General features: G+C 39.7%; 1 protein-coding gene across 1 annotated transcript in view; it reads left to right on the top strand.

Annotated features, from left to right (window-relative positions):
- Positions 1 to 10963: 10963 nt before the first annotated feature.
- LOC127049493 (visual pigment-like receptor peropsin) overlaps positions 10964 to 19033 on the top strand; it is a 44807-nt gene continuing 36737 nt past the window's right edge. Inside the window, exon 1 of the mRNA XM_050950322.1 lies at positions 10964 to 11084. Within this exon, the coding sequence (XP_050806279.1) occupies positions 10964 to 11084 (121 nt within the window). The remainder of the gene's footprint in view (positions 11085 to 19033) is intronic.

Here is a 19033-nt window from a genome sequence, read left to right as displayed (position 1 = left end):
CTTTCTTAATACAGGATTAAACTCTGATTGTTGCCAAGCACCTGCACATCTAAGTGACTTTAATGGGAATTGTAGGTGCTCAGCATCTTAGAGTTTGGACAGGAAGTTCGGAGATATGATTCTTCACTGTCTTGCACCTTGTGTAGGCATTTTCCTTGGTACAAACTGCATGGGAAAAACTACCCAATCAGAATTCTTGCACTCTCTTTGCATGTTCACAAGCAAGGAGAGAAACCGGTTTACAGAAATTGCAGAACATGGCCATCAGTGGCCTACTGACAAATTTTACTATTCAAGAAAGAATAAGAAAATTGTATGCCCCAAAAGGTTCCTGGATGAGGGGGACAGTCAACAAGAGAATCCTTGTGAAACTCTTGCAGTTACTAACCAAGAGGGTATACCTGGAAACAAGGAATTTAGAGATGTAAAATACAGTATGAATGCCTTTTGAAATTCTGCAACCAGCCACACTTGAAAACAATAAGATGACTGATTTTTCAGTAGGTTGCATTAAAAGTTCAACATCTGTCAGCACAGGAATCTGCAATAATCATAGTATCATCCTATAATTAACAAAGGAGGTACCACTGTGCTACAGTCACTGTATACACTGGAAAGACAATGTGTTCCTGTGGCTAGGGCATGATACTGGGACTCAAGACATCTGAATTCTATTCCCAGCTTTGCCATTTACCTCATTGCTGTGTGACCTTAGGTAAGTCACTTCACCGGTGGTGTCTCAGTTTCTTCTCCCACACTTTGTCTATCTTAGCCTTTGTTTGTTTACACTTTAAACTCTCCAGGACAGGGACTGTTTGTCACCACATTTATCAATGGGCCCTGGTCAGGCATTCAGCACAGGAGTGAATTTTCCCTTTGATGTATCATTTTTTGACTAGCTGTCCTTCAGTATCCATCTAGCATATGCCTCAAGCTGCAAAGGCTCTTGTGTCAATACAGAATGATTTACAAGCAAGATCCCATAAGAACTTATTTATTTTAATCTTATTATGACTCTAATGTGTCAATCCATAAAGACAAGCCTTACTTCAACCAGCAATATACCAGATTTCTCTAACTGCATGCTGCAGTGCTTCAGGAGAACATTTGATTTCAAGGCTAAAGAGTATAAAGAGGAAATTGAGGTGCAGAATGATCCAAAAGAGATTAAACTCAGTTTAAATCATGACAGCTGAAGCAGATGTTACAATAATTGATTTAAACAATGCTAAGTTTTTCTTTTCTTAGATAAAACTGAAAGGAAAACTGACATGAGGGCTGAAATATGAGTTGGTGCTATGGATATAATGTGTCTTGGATTCATGATGTGCTGACATAGTGTAAGACTAAATTCAAAAATTTCTTTGAGCTGTAAATTTTATCCAGGTTGTTTTCATTATATTGTACAATAGACAAACACTGGATGTGATTTTAGTCTCTCAGCAGTATAGATCAGAGGTAGCTCCACAGAAAGCAGTGGAATCACAGCAATGAAAGAAATAGCAGAGTCTGGCACACATTTCTTATGAGTAATTAATTAACCTAAAAGAGAAGAGGTGTAGACAAATATTTTTATTTCATGTTCTTAGGTGAGTAGGTAAAATTTTGGTCCAGATCCTCCAGTGCAATGCAACTACATGGTGTTCTGCCACTGGTGAACTATGAACTAGCCAATAGAGGATCCCACCAGTGAAGGAAGGCATTCCAATTGCAAATAGCTCACATGGTGGCTCCTATGCCACCCTTTGTCATATTTTTAGGCAACATGACCCTGATCCAAAGCTTATTGAAATTAAAGGGAATCTTTTCCCTGAATTCAATAGGCTTTTGATCAGACACTATCTGAGTGCTTTTGACAAGTGGTATTCTGGGGGAACAGTGACCAAACAAAGGACTTGACATTGGAATTCCCCCTGATTTGAAATGTGGCCACTATTTTTTTGGGTCCTCAATTTTTAGGGCTTAATGTAACTCATTTTGGGGCCTGATTTTTCAAAGGTGTTAAGTCTCTGCAGTTCCAACTGAAGTCAACAGTGCTGTGCATGGGTTAGCTCATTGCATGATCAGGGTCTAAACTGTGCGCCATTTTTAAAGTGAAACTGTCAATGAAAAGATTCTGCAACCCTTCCAAAACATCAGCAACAACTGCAAAACAGCCAGGATTGGGTGAAATAAGTACATTCTATTTTAAAATATCCATTAAAAATGTAAATAGTTTTCAACAATTGTTCAGTGTGTATTCAATGAATTTGCTTTAAAAATTCCCACAAATTTATACATTAAAAATTCCTCACAAAATTTGGAGCAAAATTCAGTAGAACTTGCTATCAATTCCCACAGACTTTTAATGGCCTTTTATGTGACAAATCAGTGCTGAAGAATATACATGCTTCTATTTTATTTTAACCTTTTTGTTTTTCATATTTTTTTCTCCAACTCCTTTGATTCAACTGCCAGGTGCCATTTGTATATAATCTTGCCAGACACTAGCAACTTTTCTTGGCAAATCCCTTCCCATGGTAACTTCCTAATTATTTAGTGTACCTCAGGGAAATCAGATGCTGGTTAGATGTTATACAACATCACAAACTACCTGCATAAATGATAGTTTTTATGATATTTCAATATGATGTACTGTAGTCTACTAATGTGAGATTGTCTCTGAGGCCAGTGACTAGCACATTGGTATGTGGCTTGTTGTGATGGGATATATTGTCAGTAAAACAGTTTGGAGAGTTGGACAGTGATTAAAAGTTTCTTGCACATTTTTAGCATCTCAAAGAGAAGCTACCTGTTAGCTTACATAACTCAGTTTTGCGTGCTATCTCAGAGATCTTTGGCTGATTTAGAATGTCCATAAAAAAGTGCTTTATTAGCCTGTCATAAGTCTGGGGTTTTTTTATTGTTCACTTAAAAAAGCTGTCTTGATGTACTAGTGGTGGTAATGAGTGCTAATTTAACCCTTAGGTGCTTGTATTTTTCAGATTGCCAGGCAAATTAATTACTTATAAGATGTGTACTCTATATACAGAATTTGAGTGGCCAGCTTCTGCTAGATTCTCTAAAATTCTCTTAATTATGCAGTTAATGGTCCAAATCCTGTTTTTACTTACAGCAATATAAATCCACACATACTCCAGTGATGCCATTGAAGTTACTTCAGATTTACATGGATGTGACTGACAACAGCGTTTGTTGCAATGTGCCTTTGAAGCCTATTGTGTGTGCACAAGAGGCTCAGGTTCGGCCACCTTTAGGCCTGGTGTACACTACGCGTTTAAACTGATTTTAGCAGCGTTAAACTGATTTAATGCCACACCTGTCCACGCTACTAGGCCCTTTATATCGATATAAAGGGCTCTTTACATCAGTTTCTGTACTCCTCCCCAAAGAGAGGAGTAGCGCTAAAATCGGTATTACCATATCAGATTAGGGTTAGTGTGGCTGCAAATCGACGATATTGGCCTCAGGGCAGTATCCCACAGTGCACCACTGTGACTGCTCTGGACAGCAATCTGAACTCGGAGGCACTGGCCAGATAGACAGAAAAAGCCCCGCGAACTTTTGAATTTCATTTCCTGTTTGGCCAGCGTGGAGCTCTGATCAGCACAGGTGACCATGCAGAGCTCATCAGCACAGGTAGCAATGCAGTCTCCTGAGAATAGAAAAAGAGCTCCAGCATGGACCGCACGGGAGGTACTGGATCTGATCGCTGTATGGGGAGAGGATTCAGTGCTAACAGAACTCCATTCCAAAAGACGAAATGAAAAAATATTTGAAAAAATTTCCAAGGCTATGATGGAAAAAGGCCACATCAGGGACTCAGTGCAGTGCAGAGTGAAAGTTAAGGAGCTCAGATAAGCCTACCAGAAAACCAAAGAAGCAAACGGAAGGTCTGGGTCAGGGCCGAAAACATGCTGCTTTTACACTGAGCTGCATGCAATTTTAGGGGGCTGCCCCACCACTACCCCCTGTCCGTGGATTCCGAGGTGGGGGTTGTAATCTCAACCATGGCTGAGGATTCTGCGGAGGGGGAAGATGAGGAGGAAGAGGAGGACGACCTTTCAGAGAGCACACAGGACTCCGTTAGCCCCAACAGCCAGGAGCTTTTTGTGACCCAGACGGAATTACCCTCCCAACCGTCCCAAGCCACTAGCCCAGACAGTGAAGCCATGGAAGTGACCTCTGGTGAGTGTACCTTTTTAAATATAAAACATGGTTTAAAAGCAAGCAATTTTTAATGATTGATTTGCCATGAGGGCTTGGGATGCATTCGCAACCAGTAAAGTTATTGGAAAAGTTTGTTAACATGTCTGGGGATGGAGCTGAAATCCTCCAGGGACATCTCCATGAAGCACTCCTGGAGGTACTCCAAAAGCCTTTGAAGGAGGTTTCTGGGCAAGGCAGCCTTGTTCCGTCCACCATGGTAGGACACTTGACCACGCCATGCATGTAGCAAGTAATCAGGTATCATTGCATGACAAAACATAGCTGCGTATGGCCCCGGTGATTGCTGACATTCAAGAAACATCTGTTCTTTATCTCACTGTGTTATCGTCTGCAGAGTGATATCGTTCATGGTAACCTGGTTGAAATTCAGGAATTTAATTAAGGGGACAGAGACGGCCATTTTCCTACTGGGCTGTTGCTTAAAAGAAATCCTTCCTTGCACGTAGCCAAGCGGGGGGAGGGGAGGAAGGATAGCGCTGAGCTTTTTTGCTTTTGGCTAGCAGGAATCTTCCCAGCTACCAGCCACGTGGTGGGCGGGGGAAGGGAGGTGATTAGCAGTGATCTTCCATTATACCAGCCATGCGGTGGGGGGAGGAGTAATGCAATCATCCTAGAGAATTGGACGAGGGGGGTTGGCTTCTGTTGCTGCATGTTAACAGGAAAGAAGCATCAGAGGGCACTGTGTATATCAAGGCTGGAGAAGCCGAAAGACAATGGCTTACCATTGCCGCATGCAAGCTGAATTCTGATGCCCGGACCTGCGTCTGTGAGATCTGTAACACCAGAGCCGCAGGCACTCAATATTAAGATGCAAAATGTGACCTTGTAGTGAAATCATATGTGCTATGTAAGGTGAATAGGTGTGGGAAGTAAAAAGAAACCCTTAGCTCTCAGCAGATCTCTGCATTGGGTGGACATGGCGGCAGGAGGTTGCAATTTATACACCATGAAGGGAGACCAAGAGGAGGGTGGCTGTGAACCCTTTTTGATTTACCCTTTCCATTCCCGCCACCTCTTTGGGAGATTAACATGTAGCCTGATGAACACCAAGGCCCTTGGACTCCCTTTATTGGAAATGAAGGGATTAAATGCCTTCCAGCAGGAGATTAACTAGCTGCAGTTGGGACCCAATTCTATTTCATTACTGCCATGTTATCTGAAAGTCATTGGCCATTGTTGGGATCTAAGGCATTGCTGAAAACACAGAAAAATGATTCTGCAAAATGTAGAACAAATCTTGTAAGACCTCTTACACTGGAGTCTTCCCCCTAAGTATCAATAGGGTGCATACTGCAGAGTGTTCCAACAAGACTCCAAGGCACTTCATCGCCCCAAACTCAATTACTGTGAAAGGGTTAGGCTATGACATCATGCTGAAGATATTAACCATGCCATGGATATTTAGGAGTTGTCATAGTAATAATCTGATCCAGACTTTTCAGTAGAAATTCAGCAGCATTATGACCTAAAGCACTCACAACTGAAACAAAAAGAAATACAGTACACATCCTCCCAGACTCAGAGGTAAAAACCTTTGCGAACAGAGATGATGCTTCCTTCGTTCTAAAGGATTATCACTAAACATAGAATTACCATCATATGATTTAAATATCCTGGAAGGAGAACTGCCACCTACCACATGGATCAGTGCCCTAGGCAAGTCAGAGAACCACCTTGGCACTTGGACATTCAGTGAGAGATATTTTGTAGTGGAGCTAATAATACCTAGAAATGAGATCCACTTAAACTCTGTGCCCCAGAAGTTATCTTAGAGTTAAGGGGATTCAACTGCATCAACACAGACCAACTAACATCCAGAAAATCAGCAGTTAAACCACTATGTACATCCACATCAATCTCAACTCACATGCCTTCCCACCCAAACATTGCTACATATGAACACACATGGATTCTTCCACTTCACAATGGTGTTTTATTTTTCTTCTTTTTAAAATTGTCTCATTGCCAGCAGCTCCACTGTTCTAATCTCTCCAGGGCACTTTGTAAGATTAGCAAATCCATATGAAGACAATTTGGGTGTCATTGGTAAATTTGATCGCCACTGAAGTGACATGTGCTGGAATAAGAATAAAAGGCTGGAATTGGTGACACATGAAACACAGTGTGAGAGTTTGCCAAAAAGCATGACCTTGACAGAAAACACCACCACAGAGCTTATGGAGGAAACTGTGAAGCACAGCAAATTACAGTCCCTCACTGCAAAACGTGAAGACTTGGGCTAGGTCTACACTGAGGGTGGGGAGGGGTCGACCTAAGATACGCAACTTCAGCTACGCAAATAGTGTAGCTGAAGTTGGTGTATCTTAGGTCGATTTACCTGGCCATGAGGACAGCGGTGAGTTGACTGCTGCCACTCCCCCATTGACTCTGCTTCCATCTCTCACCGCGGTGGAGTTCCAGGAGTTGATGGCAGAACCATCAGGGATCGATTTTATCGCGTCTACACTAGACACAATAAATTGATCCCCGATAGATCGATCACTACTCACCAGTCCGGTGGAATACACAGTAACGATGATGCTAGACCAGGAAGAACTCTACTATGCTTTCTACTCAGAGAAGAGCCTTTCTCTCTTTATTATATACAAGTACTGACAAAGAATTCTATAAATCAGATGTAGGTCAATCCTGAAGCTATAACATAAATCAGCTTACATCACTTAAATCAGTTTCTGTACCAGATGACTGGAGGATAGTTAATGTGATGCCAATTTTTCAAAAAAGACTCCAGCAGCGATTTTGGCAATTTCAGTCCAGTAAGTCTAACTTCAGTACCAGGCAAATTGGTTGAAGCTATAGTTTAAAAAAACAAACACAAACAAAAAAACAGAATGATCAGACACATAAATGAACATGATTTACATGATGAACAGCTCTTAAAGCAAACTAAGTTGTCACGGGATAAAAGGGAAAGTCCTCTCATGGATCAATAACTGGTTAAAGCACCGGAAACAAAGAGTACGAATAAATTATCACTTTTCACAATGGAGAGAGAGGAATAGCAGTGTCCCCCAGGGCTCTGTACTGGCACTGGTGATGTTTCACGTTTCATAAATGATTTAGCATTAAGAAATCTGTAGCCAGAGGTACAGTACAGTAGTGTCTAAGTCCCAAACAAAATGTACCTAGTTGACATGTAGAGTAATAGGTGGCAGTGAATCTAACTCTTTTTTTATTTGATGTCTACCAAAGCCAGGTACTGGGGGCAAGATCTTCAAATAGAGGATTTAGGAATAGTGATTGATCCAGGTTTCATTGAAATCAATGGAAAAAATGACCATTAACGTCAGTGGAAACAGGTTCTCTTCTTATTGAAATATATCTGCAATAGCTTACAGTCTAGTGGTTAGATAAGATTGGGTACATAGTTGCACAGGAGGGCTGAGGGCAAAAGAATCTTTTTACTCATACATAGAGATTGAGCATAATTACCTTGTTCACAGGTAAGTGCAAAGGCTATGGAGGACAAACCACTGCTAGTATCACTAGTTAACTCAATGGTGGTGGAGAGAGGATGGAGGGAAGTCAAGGCTGTTTCACTGGTTGCTTTGGCAGGGATAACATATAATGAGCACTTAAGGCGTGGGGAAGTGGCCATGGTCACCCAGTACTTTGGCCATTCGAGTTCACTGTAAGGGTTTTGAATACCTGTATAATTCAGGTCCTGATTCATTTTGCTGCAGTGTTTGCAGCACTGTGTTTCGGTACTTGGGATAGGGTTGGCATGTGCTAAATGGAGCTGGGAGGTGAACCCTGCAGCTCCCGGTAAAGTCAATGGGAGCTGGTAGATGTTCAGCACTTGTGGAAATCAGGCCACTTATTTAGATGCCTAAATGGATGTAGGTGCCTATCTTTGAAAATCTTGGCCCAGGGGTTGAAGCCATTTCAGAGACATGCATTAAGGCGAAAGCAAGAGTCCCCCCTTCTGATACAGCAATTGGCTTTGGCTAAACCTATTCTGTTGTCTCTGAAACAAGATGAATTGACTCTATGTGGGTGCCCTCTCTCCCCTCCCCCTCAGCAGTTAGGGATAAGGGATTGTCTACATGCTGACAAAAATCGATGTATCTTCCTCTGCCTGTTCTAAGATGCTGCAACATCTTCTATTATTATCCTCTTTATTTTCTTTTCCCCCTCAGGATGACAGGCTTAATGACAAATGACGGAAAAGCCTGAAGTAAGGTATTAGTCTGCAGCAGCAGAGATAAAAACAAATAATTGATTAAGAGGGATTTGCAAGTAAATGTTTGTCTTCCTTTCACCAAATACAGCTGCCTGAGGCTGGTCTGCTGCCTGAGACTGAGGCATGTAGGAACAGGCTTCTTACTCTGGGGAGTGGCACAAGTGGGGTAGGTTAGCTGTTTGGAGTCCCTGAGAGGTAAACACCTGGGTTTCTTCACTATGATTTGGATTTCGGATTTTTCAGCATTCTAATAGCTGCAAAAAGGGATTAGAGTGTGTACATAATGCTGTATCTTGATGATGCAGAATGTCTATAAAGGGTATGACTTTCTGTATTTATATGTTGTATTAATAGGCCTGAGGAGAAAAGCCTGTTAGCCCTCTAAGAAGCAAAACAGGCTGGGATTACCTGCTAGTAAGTGCTGAGCAGGACTGTCTTCATCAGTTCAGGGCTAGGATCATTAGGGGAAGGGCCCAGAGAGTTTTTGCAGCAAAGGAGACGAGACAAACTCACGCATGGAGCCAAGGACATCCTTGATCTGGGCTTTTTTTTTTTTTTTAATAATAGCTTGGTTTGTGGTAGGCATTGGGCTGATTGTACCACCCCAGTAAACCACCTCTGTAGTGAAATGGGCTTTCCTCTTTCTAGTGCTCATCACACCCAGGATTCATAATGGAGCATCTTCTTTTCAGTAAGGATGAGGTTTAACTTTTGGAAAGCTGAAGTCCAAGGAAGCAGAAGCTCTGCTTTTCTTCATGTAATGGGATAGTTTTAGGCTGACTCTATAAGGCTCAAATAATCTTTACATTGGTATCTCCGGTACCGGTGCAAGCCCTTAGCGCAGACAACAACAAAAACTGTGACTTGCACCACTGTGGTTTAACCCAGTTTGAAACCAGTGTGAACTGTACCAGTGCACATCTCAGTTTACACCAGCACAAAGTATCTATGCTAAGGTTGTGCACAGATGCAGCTACGTGGGTTTGCTATACCAGTAAAAAAAAGAAACCTAACATGAGCTTCACAAAGGTATTTAGGCACCTAACTTCCACCCCTACTGTATATAAGACATCAGTTACATCCGGGGGGTATTATAAGCAGATACCTCAGAGCAGGGAGTTGGGTAGAGCTAAATGTGGTGGCAGATTCTGATCTCTGTTGCACTAATGAAAATCTGAAGTAATTCCATTGGTTCCAAGGAGTTAATCCAGGATTAAATCAGTGTAATTGATATCAGAATCCAACCTGTAATTGGGCCAATGCCATCCAAAAGAACTAATAATCTTTAGAAGACTAGTATCAGAGGGGTAGCCGTGTTAGTCTGGATCTGTAAAAGCAGCAAAGAATCCTGTGGCACCTTATAGACTAACAGATGTTTTGGAGCATGAGCTTTTGTGGGTGAATACCCACTTCGTCAGATGCATTAGAAGACTGTATTTTCAGTGAAGACTAAATAAAACAAACTATGAGCCCCTGAAATCACATGCAGTGGCTGCTTTCAAAATGAGAGAAATCTGATTTTTCTGCAGCACAGTGCATCTCCAATTCTGGTGGAAGCTGCAGGTGTTCAGCACTCTGAAAATCAGACCTATACTATTTCATATTGCCTACAAAACAGAAAATAATGTTATTTTCTAATTATCAGCAGCCCTGGCTATGAAACAATTGTATTTGCTTTAAAGAAAACTGATAACCTGACATGGAATCCCCCATCACATAGCAGGACTCATTAGGCACTTTCTATAGTGCTGCTGTTTCAGAGAGGATTCTGCTCAGAAATCAACATGCACATCCACCTTGAAACTGCATCATCTGCCCAGATTCAGAACGTTTGTTCCAGAGCTTTAGCTCACAATTTCACAAAGTGAAACTGATGATTTTTAGTGCAATTGAGCAAATGGACCAGCGGTGGAGCACGGTATTATTCAGTGACAATTTTCAGGAGACTCCTAGGTAGCTCACAGACTGTAGTAAAATGCATCCATAAAATATATTTATCCTCATAAAATATGGGCCTGAACCATCTTCATTTGAATTCAAGGTAATCCTCATTGTCTTCAGTGAGGGCAGAGCAGGTTCATTATGGTATTTTTACAATAATATATATACTCGTGCACGTGTGTGTGTGTATGTATGTATGTATATATATAATTAGGGTTATTATATTATATTATATGACATATAGTTGTATTTTAAAGAATTATCATCACTTTGTCTAATATATTCTCTCTAGTCACTAAAGGTTTCTGCATTTAGCAGCACCAGGGATATAAGGAAATCAGCTGCCTTGGTCTGGTCACAGATTCATGGGCTGTATTAATAGATAGGATTAGCACAGGTCAGAGGGCTGCAAAGCTCTTTCTTGTCTCTTGAGATCTCTCTGTTTAGTTTCAGTCTCAGTGCACCACTTCCTAGAATGCAAGGAGCAGAAGTTTAAGAAAGCCAGAGACGATTTTCTTTTACTGGGCATTTGAGACTAACCACGGGGGGTAGAAAGGGCAAGTTCTGAGTCACGGGGTTTGCCTGAAAATGTCTCTCCAGTTTTCTCCACAGGCACCATGGAGGAACAACAACATCACCTTTCTGAACAAAGAGCCTCCTGTCTCAGAACAAGGAGAGACTATTATAGGCTTTTACCTACTGGCTTTAGGTATGTACTGTATCTCTGAGTGGCTTATGAAATGAAACTCCTTTTTAAGTTTGGACTAAAGTTCAAAGAGATTCCTATAGTGTTCATCCACAAAGGAACAAGATGTCATAAACTGCAACTTTTTCTTCAGAAAGTGCTTTCAAAAAAAAAAAAAGGAGCTAGTGTTTTTATTTTTTTTAAATGCAAACATTTGTGCAGGGGGCAAAAGGATATGATGATATAGTCCAAGCTATTCCTTTAACTAAGGTTCATTTAAGATGTGGATACGAACAAAATATCTTGTGCAGAAAAATATGACATTACCTTGTTTTCTCAAAATGTCTCAGTGGCATTCAATTAGTTCTATGCTTCTAGTTTCTGCTTACTGCAGTCTGTATTCAGATTGTGTTCAGCAAATAGTTCACCTTCTAAAACTAATACATTAGTTAAATGAAATAGAATTCTACAATTGTAAATTTGTTTGTAAAATTCTTCCATCTAATATTTTATATACGTTTAGAGGAAACTTTCTTGATCTGAGTCTAAGATTCCTTTAAGTGCTAATTTATTACTCACTATCAGTAGTTACAATAATATGTGCATAAATCTAAAAACTTGATATTCAGATTACATTGTAAGGCAGTTATTATACACTCATATTAAAAGTGATTGAAAATGGAACCTCATATTAACTCACTTTGTTCCTAAGACTTTTTTGGATTAAGTACTGTATTGTAATTTACAGCAGACTCAGTGCAGGATGATGGTGAATTACCATATCTGTTGTTCTATAGGCAGACTTTATGAAATTTCAAAGAATGTAGATGTACCAGTTGACAAAGAAAATAAAAATAGCCATTTATTATTCTGACTTCATATGAAACAATATCAAAAGGTAACTGTTTTCCAGGGAATAATTCACAATCACGTCTTAGCTTTATAGTGATTCTATCTAATCGATCAATCTACATTTATAAATGATAAAGAAATGAAACTGCATTTAAAAGATGCTGCATATAATGAGAACTCCACAGCAATGTAAAGAGAAGTAGTTCCTGAGTACAACCATTGAGAAACAGGCTTGTAAATTAAATAATCATGCTAAATAAACTTTTCTTTTTCTAATCTTATCATGTATTCCCCCCAGTATCACCAGCAGCTGCAAACCACCACCTGATACTTGCAAAGGAAAACACACAGCCATGATTAAGAGACTTGAAGGCCTTTTCTTATATCTATATGAAACTGGCATCTTTACCAACAGAAATAGCCGACATAATGTAGTTGGAGTAAAGAATAAGACAGTTCAGAAAAAAGCTGGAAAAAAATAGCAGCCACTTTATTAGGAAGCTGAATAAAAATAATGTGGTCAAAAGGAAGCAGAGATGTTCTGATTTACCCCAGACCTGTGTGCACAGGTGCAAACACATGCATGCAGCATCAGCAGCCTAGAAAGCACACAGCACAATCAACTACTGAATGAACCACACTAGAACACGTTCTCAGTTAGGGCTAGATCCTGTATTTATTGACATCAATGACAAAACACACATTGACTTCAGTGGTTCAAGATCAGGTCTTAACTGATTAGCTCTGCTGAGAATGGGATACTGTGATTACTTGGTACCTACCAGACTCCTCCCCAGCACTTTGATGCTGCAAGTTTCTCTAAAGAAATAAAAATGATACAATGAAGAATAATAAAAAGAGTTTCCCCTAGATCATTTTTAAACAATGTGTTTTAATTTTACTTCTTGTGCAAACCTCTTCCAATATGTTTGCTTTTTGTTTGGATTTTTGTTGTTGTTGTTGAGGAAGGAGGCAGCTTACAAACAATCTATAGCAGTGGCAGACAGTATAATTAGAAAAAAATAAAAATAATTGTGTTCCGACCTCTAGAAAGGGCTACTTCCAAATACAAAAACACCCTTTAACCTATGATTGAAAAAAAATCAGGGCTGTAGCACAGTACCCTTGAATTGGCTTGGTCCTGTTTATACAGGCAAAACCACAATGAATTACAATACAGTTGGAACATAACCTCATTCCATGGCATTCTTATAAACGTAGCATAATCAGAACCATTGTGAGCAACATGGGAGATTTTCTCCTCCTATTCCAGTTCCTTGAGTCAATGATTCATAAAGTGGCTAAGAGAATCAGCAGAATTTTAGAGCAGCATTCCCTGTAACCTACAGTTTTGCCTCTTTCTTGTAATGAACAAAAAGGCATATTTAGTACACAATTCCTCTAGTGCATCAGTGATTTGTCTTAATTCATGGCCTGTCTAAATTTAGCTACCCAATCCAATTACTGCCTCAAACAGCAGGTCATCTGCCTCTGATAACAGCTGAGCCTGACACTTCACTTCCATTGTCTTTTCCCCACTAGTTCCAATTGGTGTGCTGTTTGTTTACAGTGCCGTATTGATGGGTTGTGATTTGAATGTTCTAACTCTGCTCCTACACAGTTTTTCACAAATTAGGGAACCGCAATAGTGCCAATCTGGGTGTTGAGAAGTCTAAGGACAGAGCAGAAGGTGTTCTGTTCTGTTCTGGCCTGGCATGAATACTGCCACTGAAAATATGATTGCCAAGTGTGAAATCTGCTCCCAAGAACTTGCAATCTAGGAAGTGTGAATATTTTGTTGTTTTCTGATGTCTTCCAAGGACCCTCATAGTGTTCTCCTTTCTTTTCATAAATGCCATCTCATGTTTTTTCTAAAAAAAAAACAACCTGCCATCAGTACCAGCTTTGGTTTCAAGTTTGTTATGTCTGCAATAAAGAGGTTGAAGATGATTTTTTAAATTGATTTTATTTGTTTGTTAGCTTTTGTTTTATTATTCAGCTTGCTCAGGCAATGAGCAATCTGAATCAAGATGTGTGACAAGTGTGACAGGATATCCTGGTTTATTTCAATAAAAAAACCAGCAAAACTCTCTTGCAGCAGATTGAGAGCTCATTCAGTAAATGAAAGATAGCAGAAACATGACATCCTCAGAACAGATTGTCATTGTCAGAATAATGCTGACATCAAGTTATGAGCAGGTTCTGAGACATGATTAACGCTTACTGGAGTGTCACATACATGGCAGCTGTCATAAACAGGCAGTTAAAGGTTAAGAAATTCACCTAGCCTAACTGACACCTGATCAGAGGAACCAATGGGGGGAAAAGATGCTTCAAGAGGAAGGAGGGAAGTTCTTCCCTTGTTCTATTCATTCAGGTCTGTGCCGGAGTGAAAAGATGCAGGAATCAACCAGGGTAGCGAGTATTAGAGAAGGAATGAATTAGATTATGTTTATTTCCTTTTGTGAATTTGTCTTTTTGCAAAAGAGGGATAATCAAATTGGGTTTTCTTTTATGTAGCTAAGGTTTTTGCCCAGGGGAACGTCCTCTGTGTTTTGAATCTGTTTTCTGTGAGAGTAGCTTGCATGCTAATCTCTCAGAGGTATTTCTTTTACCCCTTTTCTTTAATTAAAATTCTTCTTTTTAAGAATCTGATTGATTTTTCCTTTTTTCAAGATCCAAGGGGGTTGGATCTGGACTCACCAGGAATTGGTGGGGGAAAGGGAAATTAAACTCCAATCCTGCCAGGAAAGGGGGGATGAGTAATTTCTGCTTGGTTTAAGATCCAAGGATTTTGAATTGTGTTCACCAGGGAATTGGTGGGGAGGGGGAAGGAAAAGTTTCCAAATGACTTTCCCATAAATGTGTGTTTAAACCATTTGGTGGTGGCAGCAACCAGATCTAAGCTGGTAATTAAGCTTAGGGGTTCTCATGCAGGACCCCACATATTTACCCTAAAGTTCAGAGTGGGGGTGAAACCTATGACAGCAGCAAAAGTAAATTATTTTTAAAATGCTGCCACATTGATCTAGGCTATCATCAAATGTTGACCTTTTTGAAGATTCATAGATTCCAAGGCCAGAAGAGCATCTAGTCTGAATTCTTGTATCGTGCAGGCTATAGAACTTCCTCGAAATAATTCCTAAAGCATAAATCTCAAGCATCCAATCTCAATTTAATTTGTCTAGCTTCAGCTACCAGCCATTGGATTGTGTTATACCAGTCTCTGCTAAACTGAAGAATCCATTATTAAATATTTGTTCCCCATGTAGATACTTGTAGACAGTAATCAAGTCACCACTTCACCTTCTCTTTGTTATATTCAAAGAGTTCAGTCTATTTGGCTTATCACTATAAGGCATGTTTTCTAATTCTTTAATCATTCTCGTGGCTCTTCTCTGAACCCTCTGCAATTTATCAACATCCTTCTTAAATTGTGGGCACCAGCAATGGACATCGTATTCCAGCAGTGGTTGAACCAGTGCAAAATATAGAGGTAAAATAACCTCTACTTCCACTTGAGACCCATGTTTATGCATCCCATGATCACATTAGCTCATTTGGCCACAGTGTCACACTGGGAACTCATGGTCTGATGATTATCCACCACACCCCACATATAAGAATGGCCATACTGGGTCACATCAATGGTCCAACTAACCCAGTATCCTGTCTTCCGACAGTTACTTCAGAGGGGATGAACAGAACAGGTAATCATCAAGTGATCCATCTTCTGTCGCCCATTTCCAGCCTCTGGCAAACCATCTTTTTCAGAGTCACTGCTTCCAAGGATAGAGACAGCTAGCCTGTAGATATGGCATACATTGTTTGTTCCTATATTTACATTTAGCCATATTAAAACACATGCTGTTTGCTTGTGCCTAGTTTTCCAGGAAATCTAAGTGCTCTGAATCAGTGATCTGTCCTCTTTATTATTTACCAGTTCCCCAATTTTTTGTCATCTGAAAACTTTATCAGTGATGATTTCATGTTTTCTTCTAAGTCATTGATACAAATATTAAATAGCATAGAGCCAAGAACTGAGCCCTATGCAACCTCACTGGAAACACACCTGCTCAAAGATGATTCTCTGTTTACAGTTATATGTTGAGACCTATCAATTAGCAAATTTTTAATCCATTTAATATGTGCCTTGTTAATTTTATATCATTTTAGTTTTTTAATCAAAATATTGTATGGTACCAAATCAAACTCTTTATAGAAGTCTAAGTATATTACATCAACACTACCTTTATCAACCATACTTGAAATCTCATCAAAAAAGAGTGTCAAGTTAGTTTGACAGGACCTATTTCCGTAAACCCATGTTGATTTGCATGAATTACATTTTACCTTCCTTTAGTTCTTTATTAATTAAGTCCGATATCATCTGCTCCATTATCATCCCTGGGATCAATGTCAGGCTGATAGCTATAATTTCCTGAGTCATTGTGTTTACCCTTTTAAAAAATTGACACAACATTAGCTTTCTCCCAATCTTCTGGAACTTCCCCAGTGCTCCAAAATGTATTGAAAATCAACATTTATGGTCCAGTGAGCTCCTTAGCCAGCTCTCTTAAAACTCTTGGATGTAAGTTATCTTAACCTGCTGATTTAAAAATATCTAACTTTAGCAGTTCTGTTTAACACCTTCCTGAGAGACTGGCCATAGATTTCTCCTTATGTCACTTTGCTTCCCTTATCAATTTTCTACAGTTCCTAACTTCTGATTTATATTGATTGCTAGCAGATTCCTCTTTATTTTCTCGCTCTTAGCCAGTTTCTGATTTATTGCAGAGCTTTGCCCTTCACTCCAGGACTCCTCTGTTTTTCTAAGTAGCCTCTTGTGAGGGCATTTGTGAATGGCCTTTTGAAAGGTGAAATAAATTATGTCAACTGGTTCTCCTTTATCCACTATTTTATTGACACACCACATGGGAATACAAGTACCTCTTAGTAGTTCATATACCAGATGTTTCTTTTCAGGCTCTTTCCTAAATATGATCTATCTGATACATGTGCCATCTGCAAAGCAACTGGTGGGAATTCCCCCCAACGTCACTGATGGTGAAGCCTTTGCTCTTCTTTTTCACTATACTGCATTTTGTCTTTTATTGATCCATCTTCTAAATTGTTTTATAAACTAAACTATTTTTATTGGTTTATGTTCATTATAGTCAGTGACTTTAATAAGGCATATCAGTGATGATACAGGGTTCAGTGTTAGATGCTTAATGGCCTGGAAATGTATAAATTTTTAACAGATCCTTGGTAGTGGGAATTCTTTGCTGTTATAGGCAAAAACACCAGATGGCGTTTGTTTCTGGAGTATTTTTATGAGGGTGCCACTGCTTGCCTTAGAATTTGATATAATTAGAATAACTTCCCCTCAGTTTGTTGCTCAGTATATTAACATATTCAAATTGCAAGCCACTTCACATATCTTAAGTATTCAGCACAGCAGAGAAAGCTTGTCTGCTTGCTTCTGTAAAATCAACTTCCTCCACTGTGGCTGTGCCATACACAAGATTGTTCTGTAATTTCACTCACCAAGAAGTGCATTTATTATAAAGTACCCCCATTACACTCTCACACACTCTCTCATGCTCCAGCTTTCTCTATAGTTTCAAATCTGAGAAAGGTCTGTGTTTCTCCATGGGACCAGATCTCTTCCTCTCTCTCATTTAACTTCTCTTTTAACTGAAAATTCTCCTCATTCACTGTGCTACAAAGGTAGTTCTGTATATTCCCAGCAAATGCACTGTGTGCAAATGAAATTTACATATTAATAGATTTTAAGGGAAACTCACCCATCCTCTGCAGTGCTTCAGCAGCCATTTAGCATAATGACTTTATGAACCACTGTTCAGGAACCTCTGTACTGTAACATTCTCTATCAATTTGTATGTATACTGAAGTAATTAGTTCCAAATCAAGGGCCAAATTCTACTCTCATTAAACTTGTGCAAGTCCAAAGTAATTCCATTGACTCACTCCTGTCTTCAGCTGCCCAATGTTCTGGTGAATTCTGTGTTGTTGTAGAAGATACTTGTTAATTTTGCCTTTTATGGGTTGATGGCCCAAGTTGCTTAGCATTTTGGATTAAAGTAATGGGAAATCTTTTTTGCCTCATAAGTACCTTCCAAGTTAATTTGTCCTGACTATAAATTGTTCATGCCATTAGTGAGATTTCATAATTAACACTGCAGAGCTAGACAGCTTTCTACAAGCCTTTAGGAAGATAGTCTGTCCCCTCATGTCCTTAATGTATTGATTCCCCACTTTGGGGGGCGATTAGTGAGACTATGCAGGGATATTCTACAGCCCCTCTGCCCAAAAATTTCTTCAGATCTCCATTTAGCATTAAGCCTCCTAATACACAGATGGTTCCTATCTGCAGGCTGAATCTAATGTTTCAGGGTTTGATAAATCCTCTTTTGGAGCCTATGTAGGCAGTTTCTCAAATTTTTAACCCTTAAGACTCTTTTGAATAGCAATTGTCTGTGCTAGACAGGTTTCTGAGATGGCAGCCCTCGCTTTACAGAACCTATTTTATTTTCCATAAGGTCAATGGCATTCCATGCAACTTGTGCCCATGTGCTTTAAACCTGATCCCAAGTCTATTGAAATCAATGGAAAGACTCCTGCTGACATCCTATAGGCTTTGGATCAGACCCTTTGGCCCAGACTTAAAATCATTGCACTGTTCGGTGTTGCAAAGTCTAAGGCCCAGATGCTCAGAGGTATCTAGGCAGCTAGCTCCCATTGATTCCAATGAGAGCTAGGTGCCTAAATACATTTGAGGAGCTGGGTCTAAGTGATTTGGGGCTTATCTACATGGGGACATCCAGGAAAGTTAATCTGAATTAACTAAAGATGTGAATTTAAACCACATTAAACCTCAAGGGCTTCATTCAGAATTAAAGTGGCCTTAATGTGGTTTAATTTAATTTGCTTCCAAAGTGAATTAAACTAAACCAAATTAAGACAAATTTAATTTTAATTAACAGCACCCAGGATTTAATGTGGCTTAACTAATCCACTTCAAATTGACACCTTTAATTAATTAGAATTAACTTCTCTCCATGTCCCCATGTAGTCAAGTCCTTAAATTTTCAAAA

Source organism: Gopherus flavomarginatus, chromosome 4 (assembly GCF_025201925.1).
Source record: "Gopherus flavomarginatus isolate rGopFla2 chromosome 4, rGopFla2.mat.asm, whole genome shotgun sequence".
In the NCBI taxonomy this organism is placed as follows: Eukaryota; Metazoa; Chordata; order Testudines; family Testudinidae; genus Gopherus; species Gopherus flavomarginatus.
Note: the sequence above shows the minus strand (reverse complement) of the source record. Positions and strands in the feature narration are given on the sequence as shown.